Source organism: Anolis sagrei, chromosome X (assembly GCF_037176765.1).
Source record: "Anolis sagrei isolate rAnoSag1 chromosome X, rAnoSag1.mat, whole genome shotgun sequence".
Lineage (NCBI taxonomy): Eukaryota > Metazoa > Chordata > Lepidosauria > Squamata > Dactyloidae > Anolis > Anolis sagrei.
The window spans coordinates 6,434,977-6,455,847 of NC_090034.1; the positions used below are offsets into that span (position 1 = coordinate 6,434,977).

A 20,871-nucleotide genomic window follows, 5' to 3' on the forward strand; every position below is an offset into this window, starting at 1 on the left:
TCTTCCATCCAGATCATTGTCTCATTCTTCGAAAGCCTGTCTCCATAACCACGACTTCACCTGTTTCCTGAATGTCAGGATTGTTGGGGCAGTTCTAACCTCTGGCGGGAGAGAGTTCCAGAGTCGCGGGGCCACCACCGAGAAGGCCCTGTCCCTCGTCCCCACCAGCCGCGCTTGTGAGGCCGGTGGGACCGAGAGCAGGGCCCCTCCAGACGATCTTAGTCATCTTGATGTTGAAATTGTCCACATGCTTGTGGGTTTCAATGGCTTTTGCCCTTTCTTCTTTCACCTTGGTTAGAAGGCTCCTCAGCTCCTCTTTGCTTTTGGTCATCAAAGTGGTATCATCCGCATATCTAAAGGTTGTTAATGGAACAATGGTTCTATGGCACAAATGCTCCTGATATATTACAAATTCCAGACCAAAACAAGTTGTGCTACACAACTGTTCTGACATCTAACCCTCTTTGTGCACATGTTCTGAATTTTTTTTGGTCGTGTCAGGAGCAACTTGAGAAACTGCAAGTCACTTCTGGTGTGAGGGAATTGGCAGTCTGCAAGGACGTTGCCCAGGGGACGCCTGGATGATTTGATGTTTTGTCATCCTTGTGGGAGGCTTCTCTCATGTCCCCGCATGAGAAGCTGGAGCTGATAGAGGGAGCTGATAGAGGGAGCTCATCCTTGTAGGAGGATTATCTCATGCTCCCGCATGGGGAGCTGGAGCTGACAGAGGGAGCTCATCCATGCTCTCCCCGGATTCGAACCTGCGACCTGTCGGTCTTCAATCCTGCCGGCACAGGGGTTTAACCCACTGTGCCACCGGAGGCTCCTACATGTTCTGATGAATCCATTGTGTAAATGGGACATCTTTCCCCATTGTTGTAATTCTTGGTGGAAAGCAATGGTAAACCTCCTTGGAGTAAACCTTGCCAAGGAAAGTTGAGGTTAAGGTCGACCTGAAAGCACATACCAACTATAGCAGCAGATAAGCAGTGATATTAAGGAGCCCCCAGTGACGCAGTGGGTTATACCCTTGTGCAGGCAGGACTGAAGACTGACAGGTCGTAGGTTCAAATCCGGGATGAGTGCGGATGAGCTCCCTCTGTCAGCTCCAGCTTTCTCTGTCAGCTCCAGCTCCCCATGCGGGAGCATGAGAGAATCCTCCCACAAGGATGGTAAAACATCAAGACATCCAGGCGTCCCCTTGGCAACTTCCTTGCAGACGACCAATTCTCTCACAACAGAAGCGACTTGCAGTTTCTCAAGTTGCTCCTAACATGAAAAACAGGTCGTAGGTTCAAATCCGGGACGAGCGTGGATGAGCTCCCTCTGTCAGCTCCAGCTTTCTCTGTCAGCTCCAGCTCCCCATGCGGGAGCATGAGAGAATCCTCCCACAAGGATGGTAAAACATCAAGACATCCAGGCGTCCCCTGGGCAACTTCCTTGCAGACGACCAATTCTCTCACAACAGAAGCGACTTGCAGTTTCTCAAGTTGCTCCTAACATGAAAAACAGGTCGTAGGTTCAAATCCGGGACGAGCGCGGATGAGCTCCCTCTGTCAGCTCCAGCTTTCTCTGTCAGCTCCAGCTCCCCATGCGGGAGCATGAGAGAATCCTCCCACGAGGATGGTAAAACATCAAAACATCCAGGCGTCCCCTGGGCAACTTCCTTGCAGACGACCAATTCTCTCACAACAGAAGCGACTTGCAGTTTCTCATGTTGCTCCTAACATGAAAAAAAACACAACCCAGTGATATTAATAGGTGTTTTTTCATTCTGCAGATCTCTTGGAACAACTTTCATTTAAAATGCTTAATCTGAAAGATATTTTAGAATAAATGTATTTATTATGAATGTGTTATGAGGATGACTCAGCCCTGCAATTTCCTGAAGTAGAATCCCAACTAATGAGGCAAAAGGTGGTAGTTAATATTTAAGCAAGATAAAATAGCTCTGGGCAACAGGGCTAGTTTCCAAATGTACATTTAAGGGCTGTTCTCATAATGTGCAATTTTGCTCGGGGAGGACCTTCTATGGTTGGCCTATATAACAGAACAATGCGCTTGAAAGGAATAATTGTACAATATTTCGCGGCACACCTCCTTGCGAGCATATCTCTCTGGCTGGCACACCCATTTTACATACCGAAGAATGTAAACTTTGTTCGTGACAGATGTAATAAATGAATGTGATAAATAAAGCAATCACCGTATTGTCGAAGGCTTTCATGGCTGGAATCAATAGGTTCTTGTGAGTTTTTTCGGGCTATATGGCCATGTTCTAGAGGCATTTTCTCCTGACGTTTCGCCTGCATCTATGGCAAGCATCCTCAGAGGTAGTGAGGTCTGTTGGAACTACGAAAAGGGGTTTATAAACATGCAAATGTGAGTAGATCAATAGGAACCGCTCCAGCGGGAAGGTAACGGCGCTCCATGCAGTCATGCCGGCCACATGACCTTGGAGGTGTCTACAGACAACGCTGGCTCTTCGGCTTAGAAATGGAGATGAGCACCACACCCCAGAGTCAGACATGACTGGACTTAATGTCAGGGAACTACCTTTACCTTTACCTTTTATATCTGTGGAATGACTGGGGTGAGGCCAAGAGCTCTTCTCTGCTGGAGCTAGGTGTGAATGTTTCAACTGACCACCTTCATTAGCATTTGAAGGCCTGGCTGAGCCTGGGAGAATATTTTGTTGAGAGGTGTTAAGCTGTGCTTGGTTGTTTCCTCTCTGCTGTCTTGCTGTTGTAATTTTTGAGTTTTTTAATACTGGTAGCCAGATTTTGTTCATTTTCTTGGTCTCCTCCTTTCTGTTGAAATTGTCCACATGCTTGTGGATTTCAATGGCTTCTCTGTGTAGTCTGACATGGTGGTTGTTGGAGTGGTCCAGCATTTTTGTGTTCTCAAATAATATGCTGTATCCAGGCTGGTTCGCAAAAAGAATCTGCGAACCCCACCTCCTCCAAGATGAACTGAACCACCTCAACTGGGCTCTCCAGGCCGATGGAGATTCCACCTCAGACATCAGAAGAGCTGCAAGAACAAGAACAAGCTACGAGAGTCAAGATGAAGATCCACCCAGAGGAAAAGTGTTCCTGCCATACATCAAGGGAACCACTGACCACATAGGGAAGCTGATGAGGAAACACATCATACAAACAATCTACAGACCCACCAAGAAAATCCAACAAATGCTCCATTCAGCAAAGGACAAGAGGGATCCTCTCACCTCTGCAGGAGTCTACCGTATACCATGCAGCTGTGGACAAGTCTACAGAGGGACCACCAAACGCAGCAGGATTGCCCAGACACGAATCAAGGAACATGAAAGGCACTGCAGACTACTTCAACCAGAGAAGTCAGCCATAGCAGAGCACCTGATGAATCAACCTGGACACAGCATATTGTTTGAGAACACAGAAATGCTGGACCACACCAACAACCACCATGTCAGACTACACAGAGAAGCCATTGAAATCCACAAGCAGGTGGACAACTTCAACAGAAAGGAGGAGACCATGAAAATGAACAAAATCTGGCTACCAGTATTAAAAAACTCAAATATTACAACAGCAAAACAGCAGAGAGGAAACAAGCAAGCACAGCTTAACACCTCTCAACAAAAGCTTCTCCCAGGCTCAGGCAGGCCTTCAAATGCTAATGAAGGTGGTCAGTTGAAACATTCACACCTAGCTCCAGCAGAATCCATAAAAAACTATAAAACTATAAAAATCAATAAAAAGAGCAATGTCTACCAATCCAAATTCCTCATCCGTTTACATAGTCTTAGCCATTCCATGTTCATATTACGATTTTGTGTTAACTGGTCACGCTGCAGCTTCAAAGCCTTGCTCAAAGTGCCAGGTTTTCACTCGTTTTTGAAAGGTCAGGAGGGAGGGGGCCAATGTAATATTCCTTGGAAGGGAGTTCCACAGTCAAGGGGCCACCACTGAGAAGGCTCTGTCTTTCGTCCCTGCCAAACGTGCCCGTGAGGCAAGTGGGATCGAGAGCAGGGCCTCCTCAGATGAGCTCAAATTCCTAGAAGGTTCATAGGGAGAGATACGTTCGGATAGATAAGCTGGCTTGGAATCATTTAGGGCTTTATAGGCCAAAGCCAGCACTTTGCATTGTGCCTGGTAGCAAACTGGCAGCCAGTGGAGCTGGCGCAACAGTGTTGTATGCTCCCTGAGCACAGCTCCCGTTAATAGCCTGGCTGCCACACGCTGGACCATTTGAAGTTTCTGGACAGCCTTCAAAGGCAACCCCACATAGAGTGTGTTGCAGTAGTCTATACGGGATGTAACCAGAGCATGGACTACCGTGGCCAAGTCAGACTTTCCAAGGTATGGGTGTTGTGCCTATAGCAATTGGCTTTTGAACAGGACGTGCTCTTTGTGCCCAGCGGGAAGCTGGGGTGCCTCAGCTAAGAGGCTATAAGGATTTTCCTATACAAAAGTCTTTAGATTCTTGAAAAGTTTAACAAAGTCCTTTATTATTGCTTAGGTCTTCAACAAAACAATCAAATACTTCTCAGATCTTCAAAAGGTCAAACAAATACTTAAAGGCTTTGAATCAACTGGAACACCTCAGCAAGCGAGAGTCCAAAAGTGGCAGGCTCAAACCCAGAACCTCAACCAATGGCTGATACCGAATGAGAGACTCTCCCCTGGGCACACAGAAGACTGGGTGACTTGGAAGGCGCTGAACAGACTGCGCTCTGGCACCATGAGATGCAGAGCCAACCTTCAGAAATGGGAACACAAAGTGGAATCTGCGATATGCGAGTGTGGAGAAGAGCAAACCACTGACCACCTGCTGCAATGCAACCTGAGCCCTGCCACATGCACAATGGAGGACCTCCTTGCGGCAACACCAGAAGCACTCCAAGTGGCCAGATACTGGTCAAAGGACATTTAATCAACTACCAAAGTCACAAATTTTGTATTTTGTCTGTTTGTTTGCTTTCTTCTGTTAGAAATGTAATATAATTTGACTGGTTGTCCTGACACGACAAATAAATAACCGGTGGCTTTCTTAATCTTGTCCACAAGGGACAGGCAACTGGCTTTGTGAACTGTTTCTTTTCTTTAACAAGGAAAACCCTTTTTAATCCCTCCCGGGAAATCTGTTTTAGGCTTTGCTGGCATGGGGCCCCTACACCCGGTTCCAATTTGCGTTATGGTTGCCGCGAGAGGTCCTTACCAGGCCAAAGTCTCTGTGTAGATTTTCCAGCTGGAGCCCTTTTGGATTTTCTCCACGAATGATGTGGATCTGTATCTTTAACCCCAACAAGGGTTGTGCTGTAAAACTGTTTTCCTTAGAAGCTTTAGGGCTGTTTCCCCCAGATGTTGTGAGAAACGAAGCTTCTCTACAGGTGGGGAAAGCTCATGTCCTGTAACTAAGCTTTCAACTATAAGACTGAACTAAAATGGCTCCCTTTCCCTTCCTGAACCCTGGGGAAAGGGGCGGGACTAAGAAACCCAACGATGACAGGCAGGTGGCTAACCCCATGACTGCAAACCAAAGGAAGCCACCTTGCTGCAAAATGCATGGAACTTTGTAATACATGCAAACACTCAAAGAAAGAAAAGGAAGTTGGAGCTCCTGGTAGAGCCGTACCAGCACAGGTGCAGCTGGCGCACAATATCAAACCTCACACCATTTCAGCACCAGTCAAATCAAGACCGTTATCACTTCTGAGTTGTAAATTGGCATGTAACCTACAGAGACTTCTATCATCATACATGTGCAGTTTTAGTGTCCTGTGATAAATAGATGTGGGTCAAGAGAAACCTTTAATGAACGTACCCTCATAGTTGAGGCCAGGATGAGAGCTACGGAGTTCTGATGGGGTTTTAAATAGCATGGAAAACAGCCTCCGTTTCCGTGCCAAAGAAAATGAACATACTTCATAAACCTTCCTGCTGATTCAGCGCGTCCGGCAAAAGCTCTGCGCAGCATCGTCAATGAAGCCAAGCAGAGGAACAATTGCAACATTGGCAGGCTTCCACCAGTGTTTGGGAGCCATTGTGATTGCAATTTGCCTGATGTGGTGGCTAAATACATGATTCCAGCCACGGATGACCTTCAAGAGGGTTATCTCCCTATTTCACCTCCCCATTGCCTAGACTCTGAAGAAAAGCAATGGCTCTTTATGCCACTTCCCAAGTGGGATCGCCAATTAGAGCTTCTATTCGGGGTTTGCTCATGGGGCAAGGAGGTGTTTTGAAGATAAGTCTCAGCTCTCTAGACTGAAAACTTTAGTACTGCTCAGCCTGTAAAGAAGAAGATCTAACGAATGCATTAAAGCCCTAAACCAGTGGTTCTCAACCTTCCTAATGCCGTGACCCCTTAATGCAGTTCCTTATGTTGCGGTGACCCCCAACCTTAACATTAGTTTCATTGCTACTTCACAACTCCATAGAAGATGGCTTTGAAAGGCAGCAGATCACAGGAGCTGTCTTCATAGACTTGTCAGCAGCCTATGATACTGTGAACCGCTGCCTCCTCCTGAGAAAAATGTATAATATCACAAAGGACGACCACCTCACCCGCCTCATAGGAAACCTGCTACAAAACAGGAGCTTTTTTGTTGAGTTCCAGGGCCAGAGAAGCAGATGGCGGAAACAGAAGAACGGCCTGCCTCAGGGGAGCGTGCTTGCTCCATCCATGTTCAACATCTACACAAATGACCAGCCACTGCCAGAAGGGACAGAGAGTTTCATCTATGCTGACGATCGTGCCATTACTGCTCAAGCAGGGAGCTTTGAGATGGTAGAACAGAAGCTCTCCGAAGCTCTAGGTGCTCTTACTGCCTATTACAGGGAAAACCATCTGATCCCTAATCCATCTAAAACACAGACATGCGCCTTTCACCTTAAGAACAGACAAGCATCCCGAGCTCTGAGGATTACCTGGGAAGGAATCCCACTGGAGCATTGCAGCGCACCCAAATACCTGGGAGTCACTTTGGACCATGCTCTGACCTACAAGAAGCATTGCCTGAACATCAAACAAAAAGTGGGCGCTAGAAACAACATCATACGAAAGCTGACTGGCACAACCTGGGGATCACAACCAGACACAGTGAAGACATCTGCCCTTGCGCTATGCTACTCTGCTGCTGAGTATGCATGACCAGTGTGGAACACATCTCATCACACTAAAACAGTGGATGTGGCTCTTAATGAGACATGCCGCATTATCACGGGGTGTTTGCGACCCACACCACTGGAGAAATTACACTGCTTAGCCGGTATTGCACCACCTGACATCCGCCGGGAAGTAGCAGCCAATAGTGAAAGGACCAAGGCAGAGACATCTCCAGCTCATCCCCTGTTTGGGTGTCAGCCAGCACGTCAACGACTTAAATCAAGACATAGTTTTCTTAGAACTACAGAGACACCCGCTGGAACACCCCAGCAAGCGAGAGTCCAAAAGTGGCAGGCCCAAACCCAGCACCTCAATTCATGGGTGATACCAGATGAGAGACTCCCCCCTGGGCACTCAGAAGACTGGGCGACTTGGAAGGCGCTGAACAGATTGCGCTCTGGCACCACGAGATGCAGAGCCAATCTTAAGAAATGGGGCTACAGGGTGGAATCCTCGGCATGCGAGTGCGGAGAAGAACAAACCACTGACCACCTGCTGCAATGCACCCTGAGCCCTGCCATATGCACGATGGAGGACCTTCTTGCGGCAACCCCAGAGGCACTCCAAGTGGCCAGATACTGGTCAAAGGACATTTAACCAAATACCAAATTTACAAAATCTCTGTGGTTTTTTTTTCTTTCTTTTTTTTCTTTTTCTTTTTCTTTTTAATCTTGGTGTTTGTTTTTGCTCTGTTAGAATTGTAATACAATGGTTGCTGATGACACGATAAATAAATAAACTTCACAACTATAATTTTGCTCCTGTTATGAATCATCTTGTAAATATCCAATATGCAGGATGTATTTTCATTCATTTGGCACAAATACCCGATACGCCCAAATTTGAATACTGGTGGGGTTGAGGGGAGGATTCATTTTGTAATTTGGGAGTTGTAGTTGCTGGGATTTATAGTTCACCTACAATATCAAAGAGCATTCTGAACTCCACCAATGAGGCAATTGAACCAAACCTGGGACACAGAGCTCCCATGATCAACAACAAATTCTGGAAGAGTGTGGTGGGCATTGACCTTGGGTTTTGGAATTATAGTTTACCTACATCCAGAGAGCACTGATGCATCTGGATCAAACTTGGCATGAATGCTCAATGTGACCAAATGTGGACACTGGTGCAGTTTGGGGAAGTTAGACCTTGACATTTGGGAGTTCTAGCGGCTGGGATTTATAGTTCACCTATAATCAAAGAGCATTCTGAACTCCACCAATGATAGAATTGGGCCAAACTTCCCACACAAAACCCCCGCGACCATCAGAAAATACTGTGTTTTCTAATTGTCTTTGGCGACCCCTCTGACACCCCCTCGTGACCCCCCTAGGGGTCCCAAGCCCCAGGTTGAGAAACACTGCCCTAAACAGCCCTGACCCAGTTTACTTATCTGAATGCATTTCCCTTTATGAACCACCACGAAGACTAAGATCTTCTGGAGAGGCCCTGCTCTCGGTCCCACCACCATCACAGGCATGTTTGGTGGGAATGAGAGGCGGGGCCTTCTCAGTTATTGCCCCTCGGCTATGGGGCTTCTCCCTGGTGAGACTATGGGACTTCTTCCCCTCCCTCCTGTCCTTCAGAACGATGGTAAACAATTGATTTTAAAGTAGAAATAATTGATATTAGTGTTTGTGTATATTTATAGTTTATGTTCCAGCACTGAATGTTTGCTCTGTATATGTTGTGCTCTGCCCTGAGTCCCCATCGAGGTGAAAAATGCAGAATATAAATGCTTTGAATAAGTAAAAAGTTAATTGCGGTGCCAATTGCGGGATCACGTTCCACCATGACCCAAAATATATGGAGCCCCCTTTCCTCATATCATCACCATGGCCCCATTTCCTCACTCTCTAAGTTTTGTAAAAGGCTTTCTTTTCAAATTGAATACTTGGAAGATTAATTTTTATTTCCGGCAAGCCTCTTTACACCCTCCTGCTGTGTGTTTGTGCGGCTTGGTGCCAGCTGCCCCATGGCTTCTCTTTTAATAGCTGGACATAAAAACCGGGCCAGTGTTTCAGGTGCTCAAGCCATTGCAGGTGTCAGTTTCTCACACACAGTTAATTAAATCCCATGCCCTGTTTATGGATGAACCTCATAAAAAAGGATCCCGCGTGGCACGTCAGAGAGAGGACGGCGAACAAAAACAATGCATTATTAAGCATTATGGCTTTCTCACTGGCCGCTTCGTTTCTTTTCGCTGGTATTTGTGAAATGCACTTGTTGGTCTTGGGTGACATCAGATTCTGCCTGAAATTGGATGCTAAGCAGGGTCGGTCCTGGTTAGTATTTGGATGGGAGACCATCATGGTTACTATTTGGATGAGAAAACCAAAGTGCTCTTCCAGCAGGCACCAGCAAATCCATCTGCAATGCCAGAAATACAGTTTAATGGTGTAACATTAGAAAATGTTGACCCTTTCCACTCACTTATTAGCCACCTCTTGACCAAAGTCAACATTGACACTGAAATACAACACCATCTGAGCTCTGCGAGTGCAGCATTCTTCCAGAAGAAACAGAGAGTGTTTGAGGACTGGGACATCCAGAGGGAGACCAAAATGCTTGTATATAAAGTTATCGTCCTCCCAACCCTGCTCTACGGTTGCGAAACGTGGACTGTCTACAGACGTCACACGCAACTCCCAGAACGATTCTATCAGTGTTGATTCCAAAAAATCCTGTAAATCTCTTGGGAAGACAGGCAAACAAATGTCAGTGCTGGAAGAAGCAAAGACCATCAGCATTGAAGCGATGGTCCTCCACCATCAACTCTGCTGGCCACGTTGTCCAAATGCCTGATCACCATCTCCCAAAGCTCTACTCCGAACTCAAGAATGGAAAACGGAGTGCTGGTGGGCAGGAAAAGAGATTTAAAGATGGGCTCAAAGCCAACCTTCAAAACTCTGGCATAGACACCGAGAACTGGGAAGCCTTGGCCCTTGAGCACTCTATCTTGAGGTCAGCTGTGACCAGCAGTGCTGTAGAATTTGAAGAGGCACGAATGGAGGGCGAAAGAGAGAAATGTGCCAAGAGGAAGGTGTGTCAAGCCAACCACGACCGGGACCCCCTTCCACCTCGAAACCGATGCCCTCACTGCAGGAGAACATGCAGATCAAGAATAGGGCTCCACAGCCACCTACGTATCCACCGCCAAGACACATCACTTGGAGGACCATCATCCTCGGACTACGAGGGATCACCTAAGTAAGTAAGGATGGGAGACCACCAATTTATTTATTTAAAATATTTATATTCTGCCTTTCTCACCCCAAAGGGGACTCAGGGCCATTCACAGAATACATATACGGCAAACATTCAACGCCAATTATGCAATGACAGGACAGACACAGATAGAGGTATACTGTATATAGGCTTTCCCATCAATGCATATCTGTAAGTTAAATTTCACAGGAAGAAGCACCGGGATTGTGGCGCAGCTGGCTGGGTGTCCGCTGCATTAAGTTCACTCTGACCAAAAAGGTCATAAGTTTGAATCCAGCCCGGATTGGAGTGGGTTTCCAACCAATTGTCTAGCCTGTTGTCGACCTTTGCAACTCGAAAGACAGTAGGAAAATTAGATACCACCTTAAAGTGTGGGGAGGCTAAATTAACTAATTTATGAGGCCATAAAAAAGACTCCAGCAAAGCACTCCAGCAAAAAGCATGCGGGGAATGCGGAAGTGCTTCATCAGCGTCGCAAATGGACGATGAAAGCGACAGCAACCCTTGCGGCCAGAAAAAGTTAAATAGCCTCTGTGTATGTCTGTATATGTTGTATGTTAAAACTGGCATTGAATGTTTGCCATATATGTGTACACTGTAATCCACCCTGAGTCCCCTGCAGGGTGAGAAGGGCGGAATATAAAAGCTGTAAATAATAATAATAAAAATCAATTTTAAGTATTCCTTGCCTAAGAAAACCCCACTCCTTGCATAAATAGACTCGGGATTTGAAAGGCTGTGTGTGTGTGTGTATACATCTCAGGTTGTCCTGCTATGGCTCAGAGCTACGGAAGTTGTTGCTTTACAAGACCTTTAGCTTTTATGATTATCATCATCATCATCATCATCATTTGTGACTTTAGGCAGCTTAGGGTGTAACTACATTACAGAGCTAATACAAATCAACACAATTTCAAGCAACTGCCATGGCTCAATGATATGGAATCATGGGAGTTATAATTGTTGGAGCATATAAAAAATTGGTTTGTGTGTGTGTGTGTGAAATGTAAAATAAAATGTACAAATCTACATTTGTACATAGTAGACTACTGCAACGCTCTCTACGTGGGGTTGCCTTTGAAGACAGCTCAGAAGCTCCAACTAGTCCAACGCTCGGCAGCCATGATTTTAACAGGAGCGGAGCGCAGGGAGCATACAACCCCCCTGTTGCGCCAACTCCACTGGCTACCGATCTGCTACCGGGCTGAATTCAAAGTGCTGGCATTGGCCTTTAAAGCCCTAAACGGTTCCGGCCCAAGCTACCTATCTGACCGCATCTCTGCCTATGAACCCACCAGGAGTTTGAGATCTTCCGGGGAGACCCTGCTCTCGATCCCACCTGCTTCTCAAGCTCGGCTGGCAGGGACGAGAGATAGGGCCTTCTCGGTGGTGGCTCCTCGGCTGTGGAACGCCCTTCCTACGGACATTAGACTAGCACCATCTCTAATGGTATTCCGCAAAAAGGTGAAGACCTGGCTGTTTGTGCAGGCGTTTGAGTAATTTAGTGCAATCTGGTAATGGAACATAGGAATGGAACAATGGACGACGAACCTGGACTACGCTTGGGTGATGAGAAGATTGGGTACGGTTGTTTTTCGTAATAATTGTGCATTGTAATTGCTTATTGGTAATTTATGGATAATGTGTTAAGTCAATTGTTATATGTTGTATGGAACCACTGCTGTTTCTACTGTTTTTACTGTTTGTGAACCGCCGTGAGTCGCCTTCGGGCTTGAGATACAGCGGTATAGAAGCAAAGTAAATACATAAATAAATAAATCTGACTGATCAGGCTATATCTGGGGAGCTGGCTGAGCCTGGGACTTTTGGATACTGTTACATTTTTTAGGCTTGAGCTATACAGGTGCTTGCCATGAAGCAGAGGGAAGCAGACAGAGACAGTTTGACGTGTGTTCTTGCTTCCTGAGCTGCTGGAGAAAGATTCTCCACATGGACAAATAGAGGCCATTTTAAATCTCTCGAACAATGTCATGTATCATGTCATGTACCCTAAAATGATAAAGGGTCTGGAGAACAAGCCCTATGAGGAGCGGCTTAACGAGCTGGGCATGTTTAGCCTGAAGAAGAGAAGGCCGAGAGGGGACATGATAGCCATGTATAAATATAACCGAATAGGACTCATAGGGCTTGTTCTTCAGTGACTAAAATGATAAAAGGTCTGGAGAACAAGCCCTATGAGGAGCAGCTTAAGGAGCTGGGCATGTTTAGCCTGAAGAAGAGAAGGCTGAGAGGGGATATGATAGCCATGTATAAATATGTGAGAGGAAGCCACAGGGAGGAGGGAGCAAGCTTGTTTTCTGCTTCCCTTGAGACTAGGACGCGGAACAATGGCTTCAAACTACAAGAGAGGAGATTCCATCTGAGCATGAGGAAGAACTTCCTGACTGTGAGAGCCGTTCAGCAGTGGAACTCTCTGCCCCGGAGTGTGGTGGAGGTTCCTTCTTTGGAAGCTTTTAAACAGAGGCTGGATGGCCATCGGTCAAGGGTGATTTGAATGCAACATTCCTGCTTCTTGGCAGAATGGGTTTGGACTGGATGGCCCATGAGGTCTCTTCCAACTCTTTGATTCTATGATTCTATTATTCTGCAGTTGTTGGTGGTTGGTGATGGAAGGGTTAATGTAAGTCTTAGTTCTAAAAGGTTGAGTAATCTGTAAGTAAGAGTTCATGGGTGAAAGCAATTAAGGGTGGAGGTATTCAAGAGATGGATTGCAGCTGGGTGTTTCTGGATATAAGGAGCTAGCCTTGGGACTGATCTTCGGGAGAAAAGTATTGTTTTATCTTGGTGGTAGATGCTGCTGGTTTTTCCCCAGGTTTGTTGACTTTTGCAGACCTGTCTCCTGAACCTTTGGAATCCTGGAACCTTGAACCTTTGGACTGGCTTTTGACTATGGTATAGACTCTTGATCCCTGAACTTTGTTTATTCAACACTCAGCGTTTGACCACTGGACTGGACCTTTTGACTATGCAACGCACTCTACGTGGGGTTGCCTTTGAAGACTGTTCAGAAACATCAACTAGTCCAATGGGCGGCAGCCAGATTACTCACCAGAGCATCATACAGGGAGCATACCACCCCCCTGTTATGTCAGCTCCACTGGTTGCCGATCCAGTTTCGAGCACATTTCAAAGTGCTGGTCTTGACCTATAAAACCCTATACGACTCCGACCCAGCGGACCTGTCCGAACGTATCTCCTATGTCCTGCCTAGGAAATTAAGATCTTCTGGAGGGGCCCTTCTCTCGGCCCCACCCTTGTCACAAACGAGACTACCGGGGACGAGGGACAGGGCCTTCTCGGTGGTGGCCCCCTGCCTGTGAGGGAAATTCGATCATCGTCATCCCTCCTCTCTTTTAGAAGGAAATTAAAAACATTTATATGGGACCATGACAAGGACAATGACGACAAGAGCTTTGGAAATGGATTATGATAAGCTGAATGGCCCACTAAATACGGAACTTGGCGAAACGATGGCCACTCAGTTGGCTTTTTATGAGATTTTATTGTAATAATTTTATGGTTAATTATTTATAATTATTGTTGATATGTATTTTTATTTAACTGTAGGGATAGAATTGTGCCGGCTGGAAGCCGCTCTGAGAAAGGTGGGATAGAAATGTGCGAAATAAATAAATATGGAGTTATCTTGAACCTGCAACAGTGTTTGCTGTTTTTGTTTTGTATTCTGTGGCTGAGTGCTATCTTTTGTTTTATATTTTGGACTATTAAAACAGATAGAAAGTGAGTGCCGTTTTAATTAAATGGTTTTATACAAACTGGGTTTTTGTTTGGTTCATCTCTGCCTCTGTAAAGGCCGAGCCCCGGCAACGTGACAAACAAGGACATTATGTGAGTCGATGCAACTGATCACATGATTGCACATAGAATCATAGAATCAAAGAGTTGGAAGAGACCTCATGGGCCATCCAGTCCAACTCCATTCTGCCAAGAAGCAGGAATATTGCATCCAAATCACCCCTGACAGATGGCCATCCAGCCTCTGTTTAAAAGCTTCCAAAGAAGGAGCCTCCACCACACTCCGGGGCAGAGAGTTCCACTGATGAATGGCTCTCACAATCAGGAAGTTCTTCCTCATGTTCAGATGGAATCTCCTCTCTTGTAGTTTGAAGCCATTGTTCCACGTCCTAGTCTCCAGGGAAGCAGAAAACAAGCTTGCTCCCTCCTCCCTGTGGCTTCCTCTCACATATTTATACATAGCTATCATATCCCCTCTCAGCCTTCTCTTCTTCAGGTTAAACATGCCCAGCTCCTTAAGCCGCTCCTCATAGGGCTTGTTCTCCAGACCTTTTATCATTTTAGTCGCTCTCCTCTGGACACATTCCAGCTTGTCAATATGTTGTTCTGAATTACAAAGAGTAAACTCCTTGTTCTTTACTGTTCATTTATGTGGCATATTTTCTTTCTCTGGCAAGACAATGTGTGAACTGGTCAAATGTGAACTACGCATGATTTTCATTTTGTCACATTTTGCCTTTAACCTTTTCTCCCAAAGTGCGCTGATTCTTCACCAAACTACAAATCCCAGAATTCTGTGTCATTGAACTGTGACACTGAAAGTGATATCAAACTGCATTCATTCAACAGCGTAGATGCACTCCTTGTTGCTGGGAACTGAAAATGAAGGATAAAGAAAAGTACTGCCTGTAAATCTTACATAAATGCAAGCGTTCATAATTAGAAGGGGATTAACGGTTGCGCTGTGCTCCAGTAAACACCTCCCAATTGCTTGGGGCTTTGCACTGTGATGCAATTATCGCTGGACTCACACAGTGTTGGATTTCTTTAAACTACCTTTGCTTTCTCAACATGGTATCGTTTCTCTTTCCGTAGGAGAAAGTAGGAGTTAGTTGGTGGTTTCCAGATCAGTGGGGTGGTGAACGCACTCTAGATTTCAGTCTGAATTTAAGGACATTATCGAAGCAGCTGAGTCTATTCTGTGGATAAGATACAAGTGTAGTAATCATATCCTTTGAAGTTCAGACTAAAACCCATTGCAGATTAACTGCCTTGCTGATATCAGGGGTACCAGCTGCTCTTGAGCAGACCTACCACTGGCTGAAAGTCGAGCTAAAAGACCAAAAGTTAGTCTGACTAAATGGGCTCATGCAGCAGATTTTGTGCCAATGTTGCAGCATCAGTTAAACCAGCCCTAAAGCTCCTCGTGCACCCGGTGACACAGTGGGTTAAACCGCTGACCTACTGAGCTTGTTGACCGAAAGGTCACAGGTTTGAATTCGGGGAGCAGCGTGAGCTTCCTCTGTCAGCCCCAGCTTCTGCCAACCTAGCGATTCGAAAACATGCAAATGTGAGTAGATCAATCGGTACCGCTCTGGCGGGGAGGTAACGGCACTCCATGCACGACCTTGGAGTTGTCTACAGACAATGCCGTCTCTTTGGCTTAGAAATGGAGATGAGCACCAACCCCCAGAGTCGGACACGACTCGACTTAATGTCAAGGGACAACCTTTACCTTTTCCTTTTAAAGCTCCTCACAGGGTAATCTGATAGCTATTTTTACGTCTGGTTTGGGTTGATCAATGCTTTAAAAGCTGCCCAAATGAGATCAAATTTAGACTAGGACTGTGGATATGGAGGGTCCATGCCCGGTGAGCATTTACGGTGAAGCCCAGTTCCAGATTAGAGAACACACTCGCCAGGTGAAGACAAGCCACGCCATGGAGGTTTATTCAGTCTGTCCAGAAAGGATACAAGTATGGCTGATGCCAAAATGTACATGCATAACATGAAATACAGCGAAATTAGGTTTTATACATTTGACATCTCCTAGAATCATAGAATCAAAGAGCTGGAAGAGACCTCATGGGCTATCCAGTCCAACCCCCTGCCAAGAAGCAGGAATATTGCATTCAAATCACCCCTGACAGATGGCCATCCATCCAGGCCCGTAGCCAGGATTTCATTTCGGGGGGGGGGGGGGCAGAATTTTTTTCAGGAGGGGGTTCGGGGGGGGGGCTGAGTTTCGGGGGGGCTGAGTCTGAGTGAAAGAGGGTCTAGCCTAGCAAACCTTTTGTATCATTACCCCAATACCCCCATGCATATGGGATATATTGAGTATGGTGATCAGATCATGATATGAATAAACATAACAGTTTAAATAATGCACCAGTAAGGCCTTTTCGCGAACCACCATGAGAAATTGGGGGGGGGGGGGCTGAAGCCCCCCGAGCCCCCCTAACATGCCTGCGTCCATCTATTCAAACTTCTCTGCCCACTCCTCTTTTCTGATTGGCCAAAAGAGGGATTGGTCTGGATCAACGCCCTGACTGGCTGGCACTCCGGTGATGTTACCACCTCCAGGTGAGAATTCCCTGGTAGAGGGGATGAGGGGTGTTGACTTGGGGAGTGCCAATCAGCAGTTGGGAGCCAGTCCCCCTGGGAGTAGATGAGCCCCAGAAAATCCATGTCCATTTTGGGAAACGACTCCTTGATTGGGTTGTTGTAAGTTTTCTGGGCTATATGGCTATGTTTCAGAAGCATTCTCTCCTGATGTTTCCCCTGCATTTATGACAGGCATCCTCAGAGATTGTGAGGTATCACAACCTCTGAGGATGTCTGCCACAGATGCAGGCGAAACATCAGGAGAGAATGCTTCTGGAACATGGCCATACAGCCTGGAAACCGCACAATAACCCAGTAATTCCAGCCTTGATTGGTTTAGTTGTTTTAGTCCTTGGTTATGAGGAAGTGTCCTGGGAAAAACAAGGGCGAGGAGCCTCGGAACAAAAGGTGATGACCTTCTTTCAACAAGGACAAATGTAGATACTATGCTTGGGCAGAAAAAAATGAATTGTAAAGATACGGAATGAGTGATGTGGAAAAGATCTTGGAGATTTTGTGGACAACAAGTGGAACATGAACCAAAAGTGTGATGCAGCAACTCAAAAGGCCAATAGGATTTTGAGCTACATCAAAAGAAGTATGGTGTCATGACTGAAGGAAGTCATGGTGCCTCTCTCTTCTGCTTTGGTCAGACCTCTTTACCCGGAATACTATGTCCAATTCTGGGCACCACAATTAAAGCAAGATATTGACAAGATGGAAGGTGTCCAGAGGAGGACAACTAAAAGGATCCTGAAAGCAAGAATCCCTTTGAGGAATTAAAGAGCTTAAAGAGCTGGGTCTGTTTCGCCTCCTGAAGTGAAGGTTTTAAGGAGACATGATCACCATGTTTAAATATTTGAAAGGATGTCCTAAGGAAGAGGGAGGAGGCTTGCTTTCTGCTGCCCTGGAGACTGGGACTCAATGACAGGAAAGGAGATTCCACCTGAACATTTAGAAGAACTTCCTGACCATCAGAAGAGCTGTTCAGCAGTAGAACTCCCTGCCTCAGGATGATGTGGAAGCTCTTTCTTTGGAGCCTTTCAAAGAGAGTGTGCTGGTATGGCTATACCAGGAGCTCCAACTTCATTTTCTTTCTATTAAATGTCTACATGCATTCCAAGGTTTCAGGCATTCTGCAAAGGTGGCTTCCCTTGGTTTGCAATTATAGGGCCAATGACCCATCAACCATTGTTAAGTTTTGGTTCCGCCCCTTTCCCCAGGGCCCTGGGAGGAGAGGGAGCCATTTTTAGTTCAGTCTTACAGAAGGAAATTAAGCTACAGGACATGGACCAGCTCCACCTGCAGAAAAAGCTTCATTTCCTACAGCTCCGGGGGAAACAGCTTCCGGGGAGAAATAGTCCCAAAGCTCTGGCTGGGAACTTACAGCGTCTCAGCCTTACAGCATTCGGGGGAAACAGTTTTGCAGACCCAAAGAACTCCAGCTGGAGAATCTACAAAGCCTTGACTGGTAGGTCTACTCGGGACCCAAGAAGTAGTTTGGAACCGGTAGTAGGACCCACATCAGCAAAGCCTAGATAGTAGATTGCCTGGGAGAGGTTAAAAAGGGTTTGTGGACAAGATTAAGAAAGCCACCAGTCATTTGTATGACTGTTGTTGAAGATTGAAGAAGTATTTGTTTAATTTGTTCAATAATAAAGGACTTTGTTAAACCTTTCAAGCCTCTAAAGACTCTTCCAGAGGAAAAGCCTTAGGGCCTCTCTATCAAGGCACCCTGGCTTCCCGCTGGGCACAAAGTGCACGCCCTGTTCAAAAGACAATTATTACAGACCCAGCGCGTAACAGCACAGAGAGGCTGGATGGCCATCTGTCAGGGGTGCTTTGATTGTGCTTTTCCTGGCATAGCAGAAGGGGGTTGGACTAGGTGGTCCATGTGGTCTCTTCCAACTCTATGATTCTATGCCTTGGAATCTAATGACAGAACATACTTTGAGTCTCTATTGTGTACTTTAACCAAAACAGAGATATTTGCAAAGATGTCTTCTCTTATACATAAACTATAATTTAAAAACTTAACATCTATCTATTTGCTTGCTTTACCTCTTTTCAGCTTAAATGAAATAAACGAAGGCCCATGTTCTAAACACATTGTCCAAAGCATATAAACTTATTAGTGGTATATAGGATTTTGTGCATTCAAGTCACCTGCTGAGTTCCATGGGTTTGTACTGTATTGGTTTTTTATTACAATGACGTTCCTGAAATTGAAATGACAGTGTCCTCCATTGTCTTCTTTTGGCCCAAGTCTTTAGTCCTTTTGGGGTAGGAGATGAATTCATAATCCTGATATTCCATATTCACTTTGCAGTCCAATTCACAATATTTACTAATTCCACGTGGCGTGATAGAGAAGGTGCAGTTTCCAATCTTTCTATTCTTGAAGTCCAGCTCTGCGGACCAACTTTAGTTTGATGGGGTTTTTTGGTTTCAGGAGGACCTCGCCACACACTTCCAAGGGGATCTGTTTCATTAGGAAAGAAAGAAATAGTATTAGTGAATAGGTTGAAAACAGCATTGGGGACAACTTGAAAACTTATGTACCTCCTCTTATTGCTTTAAATTTACTATTAAGGGTGCCTCTATATTGTAGAATTAATGCAGTTTAACACCATGTTATGACGCAATGCTATGGAATCCTCTGAGTAGTAGTTTGGGATGGCACTAGCACTCTTTGACAGAGAAAATTAAAGACCTAATAACAACAATAATTTGTGTGTCTGTGTCAGGAGCGACTTGAGAAACTGTAACTTTTTCCTGCTTTGTGATCCCACCAGTTCTTCGTTGCAGGCAAATGTTATTTGTGACAAAAGTTCCAGTGAATCATCTGAGCAACGGTGTTGTGCCTCTGCTTGGAGTCTGTCTGCGCAATCTTCTTGCAGCAGTTGTGGATGGGATCTATTGTTTCATCTGCTTCCTTGCAGAGTCTACACTTGGGATCTGTCGCTGACATTCAATTCTGGCTTTGAAGGCATTGGTTCTCATGGCTTGTTCTTGCGCAGTAAAAATAAAGCCCTCCTTCGTCTCCTTTTTCAAAGTTCCATTTGTGAGCCACAGCCATGTGTTTCCTTTGTCAATTTGGCTCTCAATTTTTCCCAGGAACTGTCCATGGAGAGCCTCCTTTTGCCAGTTTTCTCGTCTGCTCTGGATTATTATTATTATTATTATTATTATTATTATTATTATTAATACCTCGCCATCATCTCCTGGAGGAACTCGAGGCAGATCACAAAGCACTCAAAGATGTCAGGATTATTTAGTTATGTATGTGTGTTTTTCAATGTGTTTCTATGTAATTCAAGATGGATTAAGATGTATTTCAAGATGGATTCTATTCTGCTCTTTTGTGTATAAGAAAGCATAGTGCTGAGGTTGTGAAACTGTATTATTATTATTATTATTATTATTATTATTATTATTAAACTTTATTTGTACCCCGCTAGCATCTCCCGAAGGACTCGATGTGGCTTACACAGGCCAAGGCCTCAACACACAATATAACAATACAATCTAAGCAAATCAAAACAATTAAAACAAAAGAAAGCAGAAGAACAACAGGCAATAAACAATACACTGTAACCTTGACAGAAATGAGATAATGTGTTCTCTGGCTGGGAAGAAGAGGGAGGATCTGGTCTCAGCCAGAAGTCAGATAAGCAGATGTTCAGAGACTATTGTTTGTGCCTAGGAGTTCCTGTCTGTTGCTTGCTGTGAATAGACGTGTATAGATGTACTTAGTAAACTTAGTTTTCTGTTGTGGCTGAAAGCTTACAGAGTCCTGATTTCTGAACACAGTGTCTGCTGATCTAGCAATCCTTCCGCTGGCAAAGCTTCAATTCTCTGACAAAAGATGCAAACATGCAATATACAAAAAGCGCAAAGACAACAACACAAAAGCAACAACAACCATCATAGACATCACAACCCCTCCCCCCAATCAAGATCAATAAAATGCAACAATAGTTGCAGAATACAAAACTGCAATCAATATCAGTCTCATAAAGTGCATGGTGAAAAATCTCTAGGTCCTCTTTGGTGTAGATGTATCCAAAGTTTTGTTTACTACTCATTTTATTTAACAGTGTATAG

The 20,871-nt window shown here is 45.3% G+C and overlaps 1 protein-coding gene across 1 annotated transcript in view; it reads right to left on the reverse strand.

Moving 5' to 3' along the window:
* Positions 1-19,040: 19,040 nt before the first annotated feature.
* The window catches only part of LOC137098000 (cytochrome P450 3A9-like), a 33,620-nt gene continuing 31,789 nt past the window's right edge, over positions 19,041-20,871 (reverse strand). Inside the window, exon 13 of the mRNA XM_067473642.1 lies at positions 19,041-19,246. Coding sequence (XP_067329743.1) covers positions 19,157-19,246 — 90 coding nt within the window. The 3' untranslated portion in view covers positions 19,041-19,156. The remainder of the gene's footprint in view (positions 19,247-20,871) is intronic.